Here is a 16,552-nt window from a genome sequence, read left to right on the forward strand (position 1 = left end):
ACACTTGTGCATTCATCCCTTATGTTTAAATAAAAATAGGCAAGTATTACATGTGGTTTTTCTAAACCAAAAACATTCTGCCTGGCCCTATAATAACATCCAAATCACGGTTTCAGAAAAGAAGCATACCCCATATGCTACTTCACTTCAAAATGTCCATTGACAGTTACTGTCAAATTAGCTAGCAAGTCTCAGAGCTGGGACTCCAGCTACACCTTGCAGCCTGCAGCACAGAATTTGGCATCACAGGAAATGTAACAGTTCTCACGTGGTCATCAGTCCTGTGTGCTCCGGTGAGCAGCAGAGTGCAGTCTGCCAATATAAGGAGATGTCCGGCACCTCCTTGGTTGGCAATATAGTTTAAATATCTCAGCAGGGTTTGGGCACTAGTATCATTTCTGTCTGAGTCGTCTTTTAACCAGAGTTTTGTAAACAAGGCCATGTAGGGGACCACAGGAAGTGAGCATAACATTCTTGACAGAGTGCCCAACCTGCACAAAAGCTAACAAACCCCAGAGAGAAAAGGGCCCCTTCCCGGATGACAGCACACACGTGAGAGGCAGGGTCAGAGAATGGAGCAGAATATCCACACGTTAGAGTGAGACTGGTAGGGTTGATGTTCAGCCCAACTGGTTCCTTGCTGTGTCTCCTGGGAAGAGTCCTTTAATCTGTCTATGCCTAAGGCCCCTCATCTGTGAGGTGGGAGGTGTCAGGAGTGACTCCATGCCACCACTGTGAGCACGAATCGAGTGATGTATACAGCTGAGAGGCTGCCTTTCCCCGCACACAAAGCCCCTTGTACTTCTCAGCTGCCAAGGACTGTGTCCTGCTGGTTGACCCAGTTTTGTGTAGGCAGAATTAGGAGTTTGAACACGTCACTGTCTCCCACTTCAGCTCTGAGACAGGGGAGTCCACTTCCAGAGCCCTCCTTTCCAAACACGGAGAGGCCAAGCTACTTATTAGGGAGGAAGCATGTCTTCAATAACTAAATCAAGAGAAACAGTGAGAACTCAAGGCCTTTTTGCTGCCCTAAACCAGACTAACTGCACGGAGAAGCAAGGGATCTGGAACCCGGGCTTCATGCTGCGTTTGTTTCACATTTCACGACGTGGGCGTTATAGGCCGGGTGGTATAAGTAGAGTGAAAACGGATCTTTTCTCTGATAAAAGCTTTTGTCACACAGACTTAACTACTTTTAAAATCCTTAAGCCTCTCATTAGAGGCTTAGTTCAAAAGCTAAGCATCCAGCACCCCGTCTCTCCACTCTGGCTTAAAAAATAAGAAATGAAGGTAGCTCAGTAAGCAGCATGCTCTTTGGTCTGCTCTGTAATAACCCCTTTTTGTGTTTCTCTCACATCTTTTATCTGAGTTCCTCAAACCCTTTACAAACAGAATCTCATTAAACCCAAGGACACTGTGCCAGACTCTTGACCAATTCTCCCAACTTCACGGAGGAAGAAACCAAGGCCCTTTCTCTTCTTACAATGACACATAAGAGCAGATAACAATTCTGTTGATTCTCACACTACATTGTAAGTATTCAGCCTTGCTGTGAAAACAGAGTGTTGCTCAATTCTTGGAAAATTTTTGAAGAGGTGTCTAAACTGGGAATGTACAAAGTGAGAAGACCCCAGAGGTCCTCAAAATAATACGAAAGAATGTAGGCCCCAGAGAGCCCTGCTGCCCAACAACCCTGCCTCTCACACACACGCTACAAGTGATGGAGTGGGACCTCAGGAAGCGCAGTGTTGAGGACGTCAACTCTGCCCTGGCCCGTGTGGCTCAGTGTCTGGAGCATCAGCCTGTACACAGAAGGGTCGCTTTGATTCCTGGTCAAAAGCACGGGCCTGGACGGCAGGTTTGATCTCTGGCCTGTTTGGGGCACATGCAGGAGGCAAACCATTGATATGTCTCTCACATAGACGTTTCACTCCCCCCTCCCCTCTCCTTTCCACTCTCTAAAAATCAATGGAAGAAACATCCTGGGGTGAGAATTAACAACAACAAAACAGACAAGCAAACACCATCAGCAGTCATTCATACGTGTGTACTCACGCCCATCTGCATGAAGGGGCCTTGCGTGGTGCGCCGAGGAGCTGCCCTCCCTGCCCCACCTGGCCCCGCTGTAACCCTACAAGGTTTTCTCCTGGTTTCTGTGAGCTATTCTCACACTTGCTAGGTATGTACCTTCCATTCCTAAGAGACTGAAAATTCCTATTTGCATCCAAGAATACTGAGGCTCACCATGCACTAGGTCCTCAGCTAGATGCTGACATTACAAAGGTGAATGGCCCGTGGACACTGACCGCAGTAATCTTGCGGGAGCCAACTATCGCACACCCATTCTTCTGTTATGAGCACACGGGCAGCATCTGGCACATGGCAAGCGTTACAGACTTCACAAGATGAAGCCTGCCTCCAATGTGGTTCTATTTGGGGTAGGGCCTCTAAGAGGTAATTATAGTCAAAGGAGGTATAAGGGTAGAGCTGTGATCCAATGCAATGGGTGTCCTTTTCAGAAGAGACCTCAGAGAGTGGGTTTAGGTTCTTACTTCTCTCTTTTCTCTTTCTCTCCCTCTCTCTCCCTCTCTCTCTCCCTCTCCTTCTCCCCCCCTCCCTCTCTCCCTCTCTCTCCCCACACTTGCTGGGGAAAGGCCATGTGAGCACATAGAGGGCAAGTAGCTCTCTGTAACCCAAGGGGAGAGCTCTCACCAAACACCTGCTGGCCCACTGGTCTCAGACTTCCCATCTCCAGAACTCTGAGAAATAAATTGTGTACACTAAGACACCGGGTCTGTGGTATTTTGGCATGATAGGCCTAGCAGGTGCATGGGGTAGATGCTACAAAGATGTCTGTAGAGTTCGTTGTATTTTGTCGTTTTCCTTAGCCTTATTTCCACACTCGTGCTTGGTCACTGTTCTTCACCCAGGGCCTCACATGCCTGGTTCGGCAGCTGCCCTGGCCCGCGGTCTGGTTTCCTCAGTGCTGCACGTGCCACCCAGCCAGCTGCACAGCCGGAGCGGTGGGCCGAGGTGGCGTTTCCCAAGTGCTTGCCTGTCTCCCCAGCTGTGTCTCCTTGGGCTCGGCCTTGCGCTGAGCAGAGCTCTTCATTAGTTCTGCACATATACCCTGCTCTTCAGATTTTGTAACATATATTTTTCTCCATATATGTCTCTCTTTCTTCTAGAGACATACCACAAGTTCCCCAAAGGCCTGGCTCAGAGGGCGGCAGGGAAAGGTGTTGTTACATTTTTGTCTTTGTTTTCATGCTTTTGTACAGAAAAAGCTGCTGCCGGTGCCTAGTAGCAGTAGCTGCGGGGCAAGGTGGGCACAATGTGCCTCATATTTTCCTTCCCCGGGGCAATGCCCCCCTTAGGTGCTCTGCCTCTACAGTGGGAGACTTCCATGTCCTCTTTGCATTAAAATTTAATCCCAACTATCTTGAATCCTGGCTTTCACTGTCATGCTCTGATAACTCAAGCATGCGTTTTCTCTTTCTGAGAAGAAGATACACCGAAAGACAGGCTTGCCAGGAGGACCTGGTCTCTCCTATACTGTTATTATAATCAATGAGAAAAATAGAATGTATTTTGCACTTTACAGGCTATATACTTTACATCTACTTCTGTGGCCTCATCTGAGCTTTGTCTCAGCTTCATTGAGCCCCTATGACAAAATACTGCAGACTGGGTGGCCCAGACAATAGGAACTACTTTTCTTACAGGTTTGGGAGCCAGTAATTTCAAGGCAACAGCCAATTCTGTCTCCGGTGAGGACTTTCCTGTTGGCCTGCAGATATTTACCTTTTTACTGAGTCCTCACATGTCAGAGAGAGAGAGAAATATGGAGAGAAAGAGAGAGAGAGAGATGGAGAGAAAGAGAGAGAGGGAGTTGGAGAGAAAGAGAGAGAGAGATGGAGAAAAAGAGAGAGAGAGATGGAGAGAAAGAGAGAGAGAGAGAGAGAGATGGAGAAAAAGAGAGAGAGAGAGATGGAGAGAAAGAGAGAGAGAGAGATGGAGAAAAAGAGAGAGAGAGATGGAGAGAAAGAGAGAGAGGGAGTTGGAGAGAAAGAGAGAGAGATGGAGAAAAAGAGAGAGAGAGATGGAGAGAGAGAGAGAGAGAGAGAGAGAGAGATGGAGAAAAAGAGAGAGAGAGATGGAGAGAAAGAGAGAGAGAGAGATGGAGAAAAAGAGAGAGAGAGAGATGGAGAGAAAAAGAGAGAGAGAGAGAGAGAGAGAGAGATGGAGAAAGAGAGAGAGAGAGAGAGAGAGAGAGGTGGAGAAAAAGAGAGAGAGAGAGAGATGGAGAGAAAGAGAGAGAGAGAGAGAGATGGAGAAAAAGAGAGAGAGAGATGGAGAGAAAGAGAGAGAGAGAGATGGAGAGAAAAAGAGAGAGAGAGAGATGGAGAAAGAGAGAGAGAGAGAGAGAGAGGTGGAGAAAAAGAGAGAGAGAGAGATGGAGAGAAAGAGAGAGAGAGGGAGTTGGAGAGAAAGAGAGAGAGAGGTGGAGAAGGGAGAGAGAGAGGCTCTGGTGTCTCCTCTTATGAGCTCACTAAACCTTTCAGGTCTGGGCTCTCCCCTTATGATCTCATTTAACATTAATTACTTCCTCAACCTAAATATAGACACAGGAGTCAGGGCTTTACTGTTTGAACACACCACAGCATTAAAAAATAAAAATCCCTGCAGCAGAGACAAGGGGCAAGAAAGATGCCAGGATATACAGGACGCAGTTTTCTCATCATGCCCCGTTTCTCCTCAGGTCCACCCTTGCACATGGATTGAAGGCAGGACACTGAAGTGCCATTTATCCCTGCCCATGTCACTGTGCTCCCACTGGAGGAGGTGGGAAGGAAGGACTCTTGATCGATCTCTTAGGGTCACAGCGTCACATCCACATTACTGTGAGACAGAGAATGGACCAGCCAGCAGGACCTGGGATTTCCCAGGAAAAGATTATCTGAATGCCCAGAAATGAAGGAAATGAACAAATCTAAAAAGAGTCCAGGAGATATCAACAGACCTTTGGGAAATTAAAGTTCAAAAGCAGCAAAGTTTGCTTGACACAAACCCAGAGGCCTGAGTGGTCAGGGCGCAGTAAGGCCAGGAAACAGGCGTCTGCGGCACGCTCTTCTCAGGCTGTGTATCCCAACTCCTGATGCTCTGAGGAAGACGAGCACATAGCTGCATGCTGGCGCCAGGGAGGGGTGGCAGGATTAAATTTTGAAAGTCTCCCTGAGAAAGAGGCATTGGTGGGACTGTCCTAGGTCTGCTCAGCCCAGGGAGCAGCTGTTGAGTTTGGCACTGAAGACACTCCCTCTCTGGAGCCTTCCTCATCCCTGCCTCCCAGGTTCAGGCTGCTGGAAATGTAAAGCATCTGGGTCTATCGTTCCCTCCAAGGCGTGTACAATCACACGCACAGACAGCACATCTCATGAATGTACATGTTAAAAAAGATCGATGAAAAGGAAATGATGGGCACCTGGCCTGTTTCCAGATCTTAGCTATTGCCAGGCAGAGAAAGACAAATATCGCATGATCTCACTTTTATGTGGATTCTAATGAACAAAATAAACTGTTGAACAAATAGACTCAGAGACATTGAAGCATGAAAGAGACCAACACATAGCAGAGGGAAAAGGCAGGGGAGAGATTTATACGCATAACTCATGGACGCAGACAGTAGTGTGGTAAAGCCTGGGGTGAGGGGAAGGATGGAGGGGTCAATGGAGGAAAAAGGGACATCTGTAAAACTTTCAACACTGAAAATAAATTTTTAAAAAGGAAATAGTGAAGGAAAGTCAGGGGAATGCCCAGCCTGGCGTGACTCAGCGGATGAGCGTCGACCTAGGATCCAGGCGATCAGGGTTCGATTCCTGGTCAGGGGACATGCCCAGTGCAGGCTTGATCAATGACTCTCTCATCATTGATGTTTCTCTCTCTCTCTCTCCCTTTCCTTTCCTCTCTCTGAAATCAATAAAGATATATAATAAATAAATTAATTAAAAGGAGTCAGGGGAATGATTCAGAGCTGGAAGGCACTGGGTAGCCACCAGGGGAAGGTGAACAGGAGTCCTGTTTAGACTGCACCAAAATGATCTGACTACAGACTGATGGCCTTAGAATTAACACATATTTTATATAAACACATATATTTTTTAATCCTCACTCCAGGGTATGTTTAGAGAAAGGAAAGGAGAGAGAGAAAGAGAGAGCTCAATGTAAGAGAGAAATATCAATCAGTTGCCTCCCATATGCACACTAATTGGGAATCAAACCTGCAACCTAGGTATGTGCTCTGACCAGCAATCAAACCCGCAACCTTTTGGTGCACAGAATGAGGCTCCAACCAACTGAGCTCCTGGGCCAGGGTCATAGATTATATTTTATTTTTTATTTCTACTATCAGGGAGCTAAGAGGGACAGATGATAAAAGAGTAGAATAGGGGATTGATTGGGGAAATATATACAGGGTGTTCCCCAAAAATGTATACAGCTGGTAGCTTAATTTTGAAAATTAAATGTATTTTTAATAAACATTGCTTTTATAATCAAAGTGTGTGTATACATATTTTGGGACACCACACACACACACACACACACACACACACATATATATATATAATTCCATGCACAATGGTATTAAAATCAAGAAAATGAAGAATAAAGAAGCATCTTATTTTATTTTAAAAATATAGTGTCTGCCTGGAGAAACTTACTTACGTTTCATGGCCCAACACAAGGGACACTGTCTCCGTAGCTTTCTGACCCCCCCACTCACCCTTTTCTTCTTTGCCTTACTGGACCTCTAATAGATGCTATCCTAGCTTTCAGGTCATATTGTCACCTTAGTATGTGTTATGTCTCTCTTCCCAGAATAGATCCTTAAAGGCAGGACAGGACCCTCTCTACCTTGGTCTCTCTGGTACATGAAATAGTGCCTGCCACACGGTGCACTGTCGGTGAGTCTTTGTTAAATGTAGAGATTTGGGGAGAGAGCGCCATGGAACCATGGAGAGGCCGAGCCATCACTCAGTGCAGCGCTGTGAAAGTGTAGCAGATCTTTAGAACACCCTCGTCTCTGTCTCCACGCCCTCTCCCTCCTCCACGGGCCCCTCTCCACCAGTGCCCAGGTTTCTGAGACGCTGCCGGTGGCCCAAAGCCCCGGCTGTGAAGCCACAAGGGCTCCTTTCTCCCGAGACTCTGACTCAGAAATGCCTCTCTTCTGCCACTATTCTTTCTTCCCAGGAATTAAAATGATATTTCCTTTAAGAAGAAGGACCTGTTTTCATTTGAAAAGATAAGAGGGCAGCTTAACCTAAGTAAGTCTCCAGTGGGAGAAATTTCAAGAAAAAGATAAAGGGCAAAGAATTCTGAACCTGCCAAATCCAGCCTCTGCCAGGGAGAGGCTTGCAAACATGACTTTGAGTCACATTGCTCCTCTTTTTCAGCCTCGGCACCTTTTTATAAATGAATCTGCAAGCCAAGAATTTTGTCCAGTATTTGCACAGGTCACCCACCCGTGCTCACCCCTGGCTTCCTGACCCAGAGTGCGCGACGGGAGCCATTTCATCTGACATGCTGTGGGCATTTTCTTCCTCCTGAGAGACAAAAAGAACCGCTTTGAAGAGTGACTCTCTCATCCTAATTTCCAACAAATCCCCAAAGGCACCTTAAATCAAAGAAAGGTTAAGCAACCTGTACTAACAGAAGACTCTCAGCTCCGTCTCAGAAAGGTGTGAATCAGTCTTATAAAACCTTCCAGAGAAAGACTTTTCCCAGTGAGCCCTTTACCAGATTTGCTCTCCTAATCTCTTTTTTCAACCTGTAAATATTCTTAACTTCTATTAGTATTTTCAGAGGCATATTTTTCACAAAAGTGTATCCAAGTCACATTAAAGTATTCCTGCCCCTGTATAGTACAGTGAGACCAATATTATTCACTGGCATTGTACCAGTGGCCTAACACTATTAACATACTGGGAACAAGCTGTAAGGGTGCCAATCATTAATTCCTCATTGAAGCATTTAAAGACCGCAAGTGAAGCCCTAGCAGAGAGAAATATAAATGTCCCACTACACAGGAAAGCAATACAGAATCACAAAACCTCAGACTTGGAAAGATACTCGGAGGTTGTTATGCTGTGTCATTCACTGCTGGAATTCTATCCCCAATAAATCATCATTTAGTTATTCTCTGATGACTTCCAATACAAGGAATCCACTATCACTCCAGGTATTTTACTTTATTATTATAACCCCTGCGTTCCTAGGAGATTCATCCTTAAAGTTAGGCAAAATCTAACTTCTAGTTGGATTGCTTGAGACATATGAGCTACTTGGCTTCCTTGTATATCTAGATTGTCTTCCGGGAAGTTTAAGGAAGTTTTTGAGTCTCTCTCTCTTTTTTATTGTTCAGAAAACAGCCTATCGTGCTTATCTTTGTTGGTCTTTAGAGTCCCTGATACTGTGCATTGGGGCTAGAGAGTCAGTGAAAGGATACAGGAATGAGCACATATCTTAGTCATGCCTCTGCAGTGAACAGAGATGGCAGGATATGTCCAGGATCCTAACTCTCTGAGTCACCCATCACTGTCTACTGCAATAGGAGTTCTCTAAACCATTGGTGGGGGAGTGGGGTTGGGGGTTTGGGAGGTGATCATCTGCAGTTGAGTAAAGCGAGGGGTGCACCCCACTGTTAACCACACTTGGACACCTATGTCCTATGAGACGGAGCTGCAAGGCCTACACTGTTACATTTGCACTGAGATCTAAGCTTCACACAAACAAGCAAGAAAGGCACAAGTGTCTCTTTGCTTCCCCCGTGTAGCCAGGGTTTTAAAAATGCAAGTATCCACTGGGTCAAGTACATCTTTCAGTGACATGAGGCTTTAGAGTATAAGAAAATAGGAAATGAGGCAAAATTCAAGAATGCCTTCCCAATTAAATAAATTCAAATTTTTTCAAAACACGATGTGTTTCAAAAATAAATCACACTCTTAGTTTAGCTGTTGCAGCGAAGTGTACAGAACATGTTGCCAGACTTGGGAGAGAGGCTAGAATCCCAGCTCTTCTCTTTACTTGCTGTAGAATTTTAATCAAGATATTAAATGTTTATGTCTTAGTTTCTATAACTATACAGTGCTGGGTATATTAACACCACCAATCACACAGGGCTGTTGTAAGAATTAATGTGCACATTAATTAGAAGAGAGCCCAGCAGAGAGTATATGTTATAATAGAGTGCATGGAGAAATGTGTTTAGTCTGATATAGTGATCTCTGGTGTGCATTGTCTATGTCCATAGGAACAGCCTGGCAGGTTCGATGTGCTTAGGGGACTGCACACAAGAGTTGCCTTGGGCAAAACCTTGCATCTCCACGCTCTGGAACTATCTTACTTGTAATTCAACCACATCATGGCAGGGTCATCAGTTTAAAGGAAAGGTTGTTGGACTGATTATCAGGAGACATGGTTTCTAGTCTCAGCTATGCCATGAATTAGCTGGCTGGCCTTGTTAATCAGTTAACCCAAGCCTCAGTGTCCTCCACCCGCCTGGTCAACCTCACAGGGCAAGATGGAGTGAAAGACTAGGAACTAATGGTTCTAATCATGCAAATGTCTGCTGACAAGGGGTCTAAAGCCCATGCTGTTTCTTTACTCTTTTGAAGGCTCCTCAAGACCAAATAGTCCTGTAGTTACCAGTTGTCATTCTCGTCTCTCTCTCCCTCTCTCCTTTTTGTTTCCGTCATGTTGTTCTTAGAATGAATGAATCCTGTTATTTCTAGTTGTACTTTGTTATTATGTGCTTCAGGCCTGATTCAACTCAGAGGCCTTCTAGTTTTGATCCTTGTTTTAGGCGCATACATCAGTCTCCATTTTCAATGCTGTAAATAGTTAAAGCAAGATGAAACAAAGAAAACAAGAAAAAGAAAAACAAGGAAAAGTAGAGCAAGAGAAATAGCTAAAATTCTGTCTGAGGTCTGGAGGGGCACAATGCAAGCTGAGCTGCACATCTCAGGCTCTTTCCTTCAATGCCCCACCCTGTGGGGATGGTTCTGAAGCCCAGGTGCATCTCATAACATCAGCAAATCGCAAGAAGAGAAAAGGCATATTCTTGATGACAGAAAGGTGTTTTTTGAGACCTGACTACAGGGATGTCGACATCTTTGCCCTCTCTGCCTATCCTAATAATTGTTTGCTCCTCTAGAATTTGACCTCATAGTGTCCTTGCCATGACTGTGTCAATGGTCCTTATTATGGCAGCTTGGAATTAAGTCCTGAGGGCAGAAAACCTTACTTTTCCTAACAGCTGTCAAGACTGGCACCCTTCCTCTTCCCCATATAAAGTGGGTTCCAACTCCTTTCTCCCTCTAATCTTCACATAGTCCATAATTTTTTCACATTCTTTTTCAGAATCTCATTCTCAGAACACAGAGCCATATCCCACAGGGTTATGACTCACATACACCCCTTCTCTTCAAAACGCAGACAACTCACTCCTATGAATACAGCCTGCATGTATGCCCCTTGCTGTAATAGTCTCAGTAAAGGAGACCGCACTACAGATGACAGGATATATGTGACAAGTGTCCTTCTGAAATTCAGATACACTTATGATCTTCTCTTTTACATTTGATGGATTCTAGCACAGACCAAATAATAAAGAATTACTGCTGCACAGCTGAGGTAAATTAAAGTCAATGTATTCGAGACTTCAGGGATGAATGGAACCTGGCCTGGAATACTAAGTGTAACTCATAATCAAGGGTTTGCCTGGAGGTCTGGAAATAAGCTGCTCAGGTGAGACCAAATTTAGGTTGAAATTTTGCAGAGTTCTGCAGAGCATACACTTTCCTCTATCCCAGCATGACTCTTTGTCAGGCTTTCTGCCATCAGTACTCACCATTCTTGCAGAGCAGGACAGCCAGGAAGTCCTGAGAAAAATTGATATAGAGCAAGAGGCTGGGTGCCCAAGCTGTCATGAAGCTAAGTGTGATGTTTTCCTTGGATGCAGCTGACTCTGCATAGATGGCTGAGGATGACTGGCTTAGGTTCTTGGTCACTGGGTAGGGTTCTTGAAACACATAAGTAACTGAAGTACCAGCTTCAAAAACAGCAGAAACTTCTGCAAAATATAAGAGGAGAAAACACATTAAAATATGAATTTACTATTCAGTGAACAATAATAGCTTGTTTATTGATCCTATGCATCAGACACTGTGTGAGGGTTTGTACATTAATTATATGATATGCTTTCCACAATAACTCTCAAGTGGCAGAAGTCATTAATCTCATTTACAAATGAGAATCTGAGGCTTACAGAGGTTAAGAACCTTGAGCAGATTGCACAGCTAAAGGAGCAAGCTGGGGTTTGCATTGTGAAATCTAGGTCCAGTTTAATATATATTTGCGGAATAACTACCAAGTGTCAGGCTCATTTTTCAAGAAGCAAAGATAAAATGTCCCTGCCTCCAGCATAGTATAGAGAAATTTCACTGGGACCATCTTACTTTTAAAACGGAGATGCAAACAATTCTGGTTTGTGTTTTCTGTGCATCAGGAGGGTCTTAAGTGGGCTTTAGATTAGTGAGAGCCGGACACTGTGCAAGACAGCACCAGTGCTCCGTGGTGTTGGGGGAAGTGAGAGGCCCCATGGAAACAGAAGAGAAGGATCCATGGAGACTGTAAGAAAGGCATAGGCGTCCTACAACCAGACTTGGCTTTTTAGATGTCTAGGGATTGGTATCCAATCCTCCAAAGAGAAAAGCCTGGGACAAATAGGCCTCGGTGCCACATCGCATAGCGTTCTGCCCCCGCCGCGAGGAAAGGAGGCAGCTCACGCCGATGGCTCTCCATGGGCAGGAGCAGGCCAATCCCAGGGCCTTCCTGGGCAGTCCTCGCCCCACTGCAGCTTCACGGAGCCAGCACGGGATTTGGCTCCAGCACTGGATCGGAAGCCTCGCTGGGCCAGCCCCAGGCAGGAAGGTGGGAGCTGTGAAGACTGTTTTCTCATCGGGAAATGGGAAGCATGAATCCTACCTCAATGTTCCTGGGGATAATAAGATGATGTGTGGAAAGCACTCGAGGGTTTCCCACCCGTTTGCTCTCAGACTCCCAGATCAGAAGATAATTCAGCCAGAACTCATTCCAATTTTCTTTATTTATAAAACCTGTTTATTGTCTGTGCATCTATACCGAGGCTGAGATATTCTCTTCTTCTAATTGAGACTACTCTGAAGTTCACTTTCAGTTTTGTCTGTACAGCAAAGGTTTCTTCCTAGAACAGCATAGCTTAGATCTGGCAGCAAAACCCTGTCATGGAAATAGCACAGGGAACGTGAGCCGTATTGGCATAATAGATTTCTCTTTCCAACGGACATGTGGTATGTTCCTAGTTCCCCGTGAAATTCTCTCACTGAATTGGTGGTAACTAGGACATAATCAAACCTGGCTTTTGCTTTCTAATTCTATTGCAAATTTGTTCTACTTTTGTGAAAACTCTATAACAGCCTGCAACTGTACCAACAAAAAATGAAGGTTGCCTATTTATGCATATTGTTAGCAGGTTGGGGATACCAGTTTACTTTTGCTAAAGGCTCAGAGAAAGACATCACACTTGCCACACAGGTCACGTCATTCCTCCTGATTGCAAAGATGTGCAGTGGAGACTTGTGGCAGGGAGGATTCAGGTTAATTATCAGCTTGATTCAAGTACTTTCCTTGAGTGAACTAAGTTCCTTGGGGACATATTGCCTGCCTTGTGAGCTACTACCTCTTAGTTAACAGAAAAATGTTTTTTATTTGATGTTTGGTTTGTGTGTGTGTTCAAAAGTAAGTATGATTCAGAGCATTCTGTTATGTAGCATATTAAATATGGACACATATAGTGCATTTTTTCTTTATACTTAAGACAGAAAATTAAAATTAAAATTTTAATTAAAATGAAAATTTTTTAACTAGAAATGTCCTACCAAATTTCTCTCATCCCTCCTCCCCTATTTTTATTGGTTAGGTATTATCAGTTTCAATGTAAAGGAAGTTCAGCAAAACCCCTGGATTCTATTATTCTCTCAGTTTCTTATAGTTTATAAGTTAAGAGTTTACTTAAGCTCTCTGGTTGATTTGTCTGAACATCCAAAATCATCAAGATAAATAGAAGACAAATCTTAACTTTGAAAGTCTCTATCAATGACCATCACACTACTTCCAGACCACAATCCCAATATTAGCACATCTCTTGAGCACCTACCTGGTGGAAGGAACTATGCTGATTATATTCTGAACAGGTAAGACACACATTAAACAAACACACAAACAAACAAATGAAACACTGATTGAAGGTAGCCTGGTGTATGATGTGTGAGCGACAGTAAATCATTCCCAGAGTTGAATGTCTCCAGGGGCCAGAGTAGCCTGGGAAGATCTGAAAGAGGAGCTCAAGGCTGATCAGGCCTTCACCTGTGGAACGAACTAAGAGAAGTAGCCCGGAGACCGGGGCTGCTGCAGAAGCTGCGTGTCTGAGTCAGCCACGCAGTCTGACTGACTTGGAGCCTGGTGTGCCATTCTCTAGTTCTCACGGGCTCCCACTTAACCTCAGGTTATTCAAACATAAACAGGGATGAATTCAGGCTTGTGGTGGGTAGAAAGATTTGAAGTAATTATGTAAAGTCAGGGCACATAGTAGGAACTCAATAAACGATAGATGGTCTTAATAACAGTGATATAATTAAATTAAAAATTAGAACAAGCATGAAGACAATCCTGGGTAATGAGTAAGCTAGTGGTGACCTAGAAATCAGTTAGGTTGTAATGAATTTAGGAAAACATCAAACAAACTAAAAATAAATGAAACTATTTGCATAATATTTAAAAAAAGTTCTTAAAATACTTTATGATAATGATCCTATGAATATGTGCTTTTATGTCCTTATTGTTTAGCGATACATATTGCAACACTTATAGAGTGATATGTTATCTGGCATTTGCTTCAAAATAATAAAAGAAGAAAAGTGGATGTGAGCATTTAGATTAAAAAAAAATGGTCATGAGTTGATAATTGTTGAAGCTAAATAATGGGTGCATGAGGTTCAAAAACGCTTCTCTCTACTAGAGTATATAATTGAATTTCTCTGTAATAAAAAGTAAAACAAAAATAAGTTGTCAAGAAGGTAAATATTAGAGAATTTTTCAGTAGGTTTTTTGCAACCAGTAAAGTGTACCTAAGTATACATATTATTTTTTCACTCAAATCCTATTACTAAGGAAATAATTGATTAATGTATTTATCACAGAATTATCTACATGCAAAAATTAGGATAATCTAAAATTTAACAATATAAGAGCAAGTATTTAGTGAAACTCTATGTGAGGCATCATCCCAAGTGCTTTGTGAAGTGCTCATTGCACATTCACAACAACCCTTTGTGAGGGATTCCTGAATTTTCCACATTTTTTACATCTATAGATGAGAAAACCAGAAATCATAGGGTTGAGTTAGACAACTATAGTCCCACCTGTAGATTGTAGATGTGCCAGAATCTGAACACAAGCAGATCTGGAAACAGAGCCCCATTATTGTTAAGCTAAAATGCTCTGGTGGTAGGAGGGCTTAAATATACAGAAACAATTCCACCAGATGGACTACTCTGCAATCATTAAAACTGACAAATTATACAAGAATGTCTACAAAATGAAATACAAAATTCAGGATATAAAATGTACTATACAAACATCTTAGCTCTATTGAATGTCTATCATCAGAAAGGGAGACAATAGCAAGTATGGTGAGGTTGTGGAGAAATTCGAATCCTCATATTTTGCCTGTGAGAATGTAAAATGGAGCACCTACTTTGAAAACCAGTTTGGCAGTTCCTCAAAAACTTAAACATATAGTTATGGCATGACCCACCTCTAGGTTTCTATGCAAGGGCATAGAAAACATAAGTTCATACTAAAACATGTACAGGAATGTTACCAGCAGCATTATTCATAACACACACACAGAGGGACATCCCAGACCATCAACTGATAAATGGATAAATGAAATGTGGTGCCTCCAGGCTCTGAAATATTCTTTGGGAAACAAAAGGGAATAAAGTACTGAAAAATTCTACAACACAGATGAACTTTGAAAACATGCTAAGTGAGAGAAACCAGACCCCAAAAGGCCATATATTGTATGATTTTATTTATAAGAAATATTCAGAATAGGCAAATCCATAGTGACTGAAAGTAGATTAATGGTTTCTAGGAACTGGAGGCAGAGGTGATTGGGGAGTTTCTGCTAATGGATATGAGATTTTTATCATTTCTTTGGGGGAAATGATACAAATAGTCTGAAATTAGATAGCGGTAATGGTTGCACAACTTTGTGAATATGCTAAAACCCTATGAATTGTGCAGTTTTAAAAGTTCAATATTATGGTATGTAAATGATCTCTTTTAAAAAAAAAACACACAGAAAACTGCCTATTTGAATCCTATTAATTCATTCCTATAAAGAATGAAATTAGGGTCATATAGGGGTAAAAGGAACCAAAAAGATGCTGGTTGACCTCCAACTCCAACATTTATTTGCAAGTCACTAAACCTCTATGACCTTCAATGTTTTCAAAAGTTAAATGCAGATATTACCATCCTCCTTACTAGGTTGGGGATAAAGAATAAATGTTTCAGTCAATAATTACAAGTGAATATAATTATTATTTCTTTGCACTATAATCAGAAACAGAAAGTGGGTCAATGGACCATGGTTCTAGCCCAGGCAGAGCTAATGGATAAATCTCCCTAATTCTACCCCAGATATTTCCAGTATTTGCAGAGCCTGAAATATATATTCCATAGTACATTAGCACAGAAGACTGCCCCAGCAGAAAACAACTTTGTCCAGGACCATCTTGTAGTTAATGGCTCCATTTCAGTCCCAAGCTATGTTCCCCAAAGGCAATTGGCATGGCTGATAAACTTGGTAAAAAGGTCCATCTTATAGACTTGGGAACTGCTGAATATAAAGAGAAGTACTTCCTTAGATTTATGAGATGGGGGGGCAGGTAGAGTTTGGAAACAGTGAAATATGAAACAAGCTGAAAGGCTAAACATATATTTGTCCATTTTGCTTATAGATCAAAATAAAAAGTGGAGAGCAAGCACAGAGGATATTCCAACAAATTCGGTCAAATGATACAGTGGCATGGACAGCAGATAATTCATAAGAGCTCTTTCAGAGAAAGGAGCCATTGAAAAATTACGCTAAATTCAGAACAATATGATTTATGAGGTATTTGAACAATGACCCTGGAAAAATGCAGAGAGGTCGACTGTTATTTTTCCCCCCTCAAACAGAAGCTTTGGCTATAAATCCTGTAAAACACAGCCAGGACACTTCATTGCAGTCCTCGGCAGTGTGTATTCTGTATTTGCTTCTTCTAGCATGTGGAACCAGTCTAAGGGCGGCATTCAAATTTTTCAGGGAAGATGTTCAGACCTCCCAGAAGCACTTTGCTTGTCTTAGCTACATTAGGAGCCTCTCTGGACAGGCCCTGCTTTAGTT

General features: G+C 43.0%; 1 protein-coding gene across 3 annotated transcripts in view; it reads right to left on the reverse strand.

The window, feature by feature from the left end:
- Window positions 1–16,552, reverse strand: part of CNTNAP5 (contactin associated protein family member 5) — a gene marked incomplete at its 5' end in the record, with an annotated part of 726,412 nt that overhangs the window by 99,715 nt on the left and 610,145 nt on the right. For 2 of the 3 annotated variants that reach the window (XM_081142435.1, XM_081142434.1), the window contains one exon: window positions 10,907–11,128. In XM_081142435.1, coding sequence (XP_080998561.1) covers window positions 10,907–11,128 — 222 coding nt within the window. Of the gene's footprint in view, window positions 1–7,544; window positions 7,602–10,906; window positions 11,129–16,552 lie in introns of those variants that run through there. The other variant, XM_081142436.1, reaches the window with a different exon arrangement.

Source organism: Miniopterus schreibersii, assembly GCF_964146895.1.
Source record: "Miniopterus schreibersii genome assembly, chromosome: 7".
Lineage (NCBI taxonomy): Eukaryota > Metazoa > Chordata > Mammalia > Chiroptera > Miniopteridae > Miniopterus > Miniopterus schreibersii.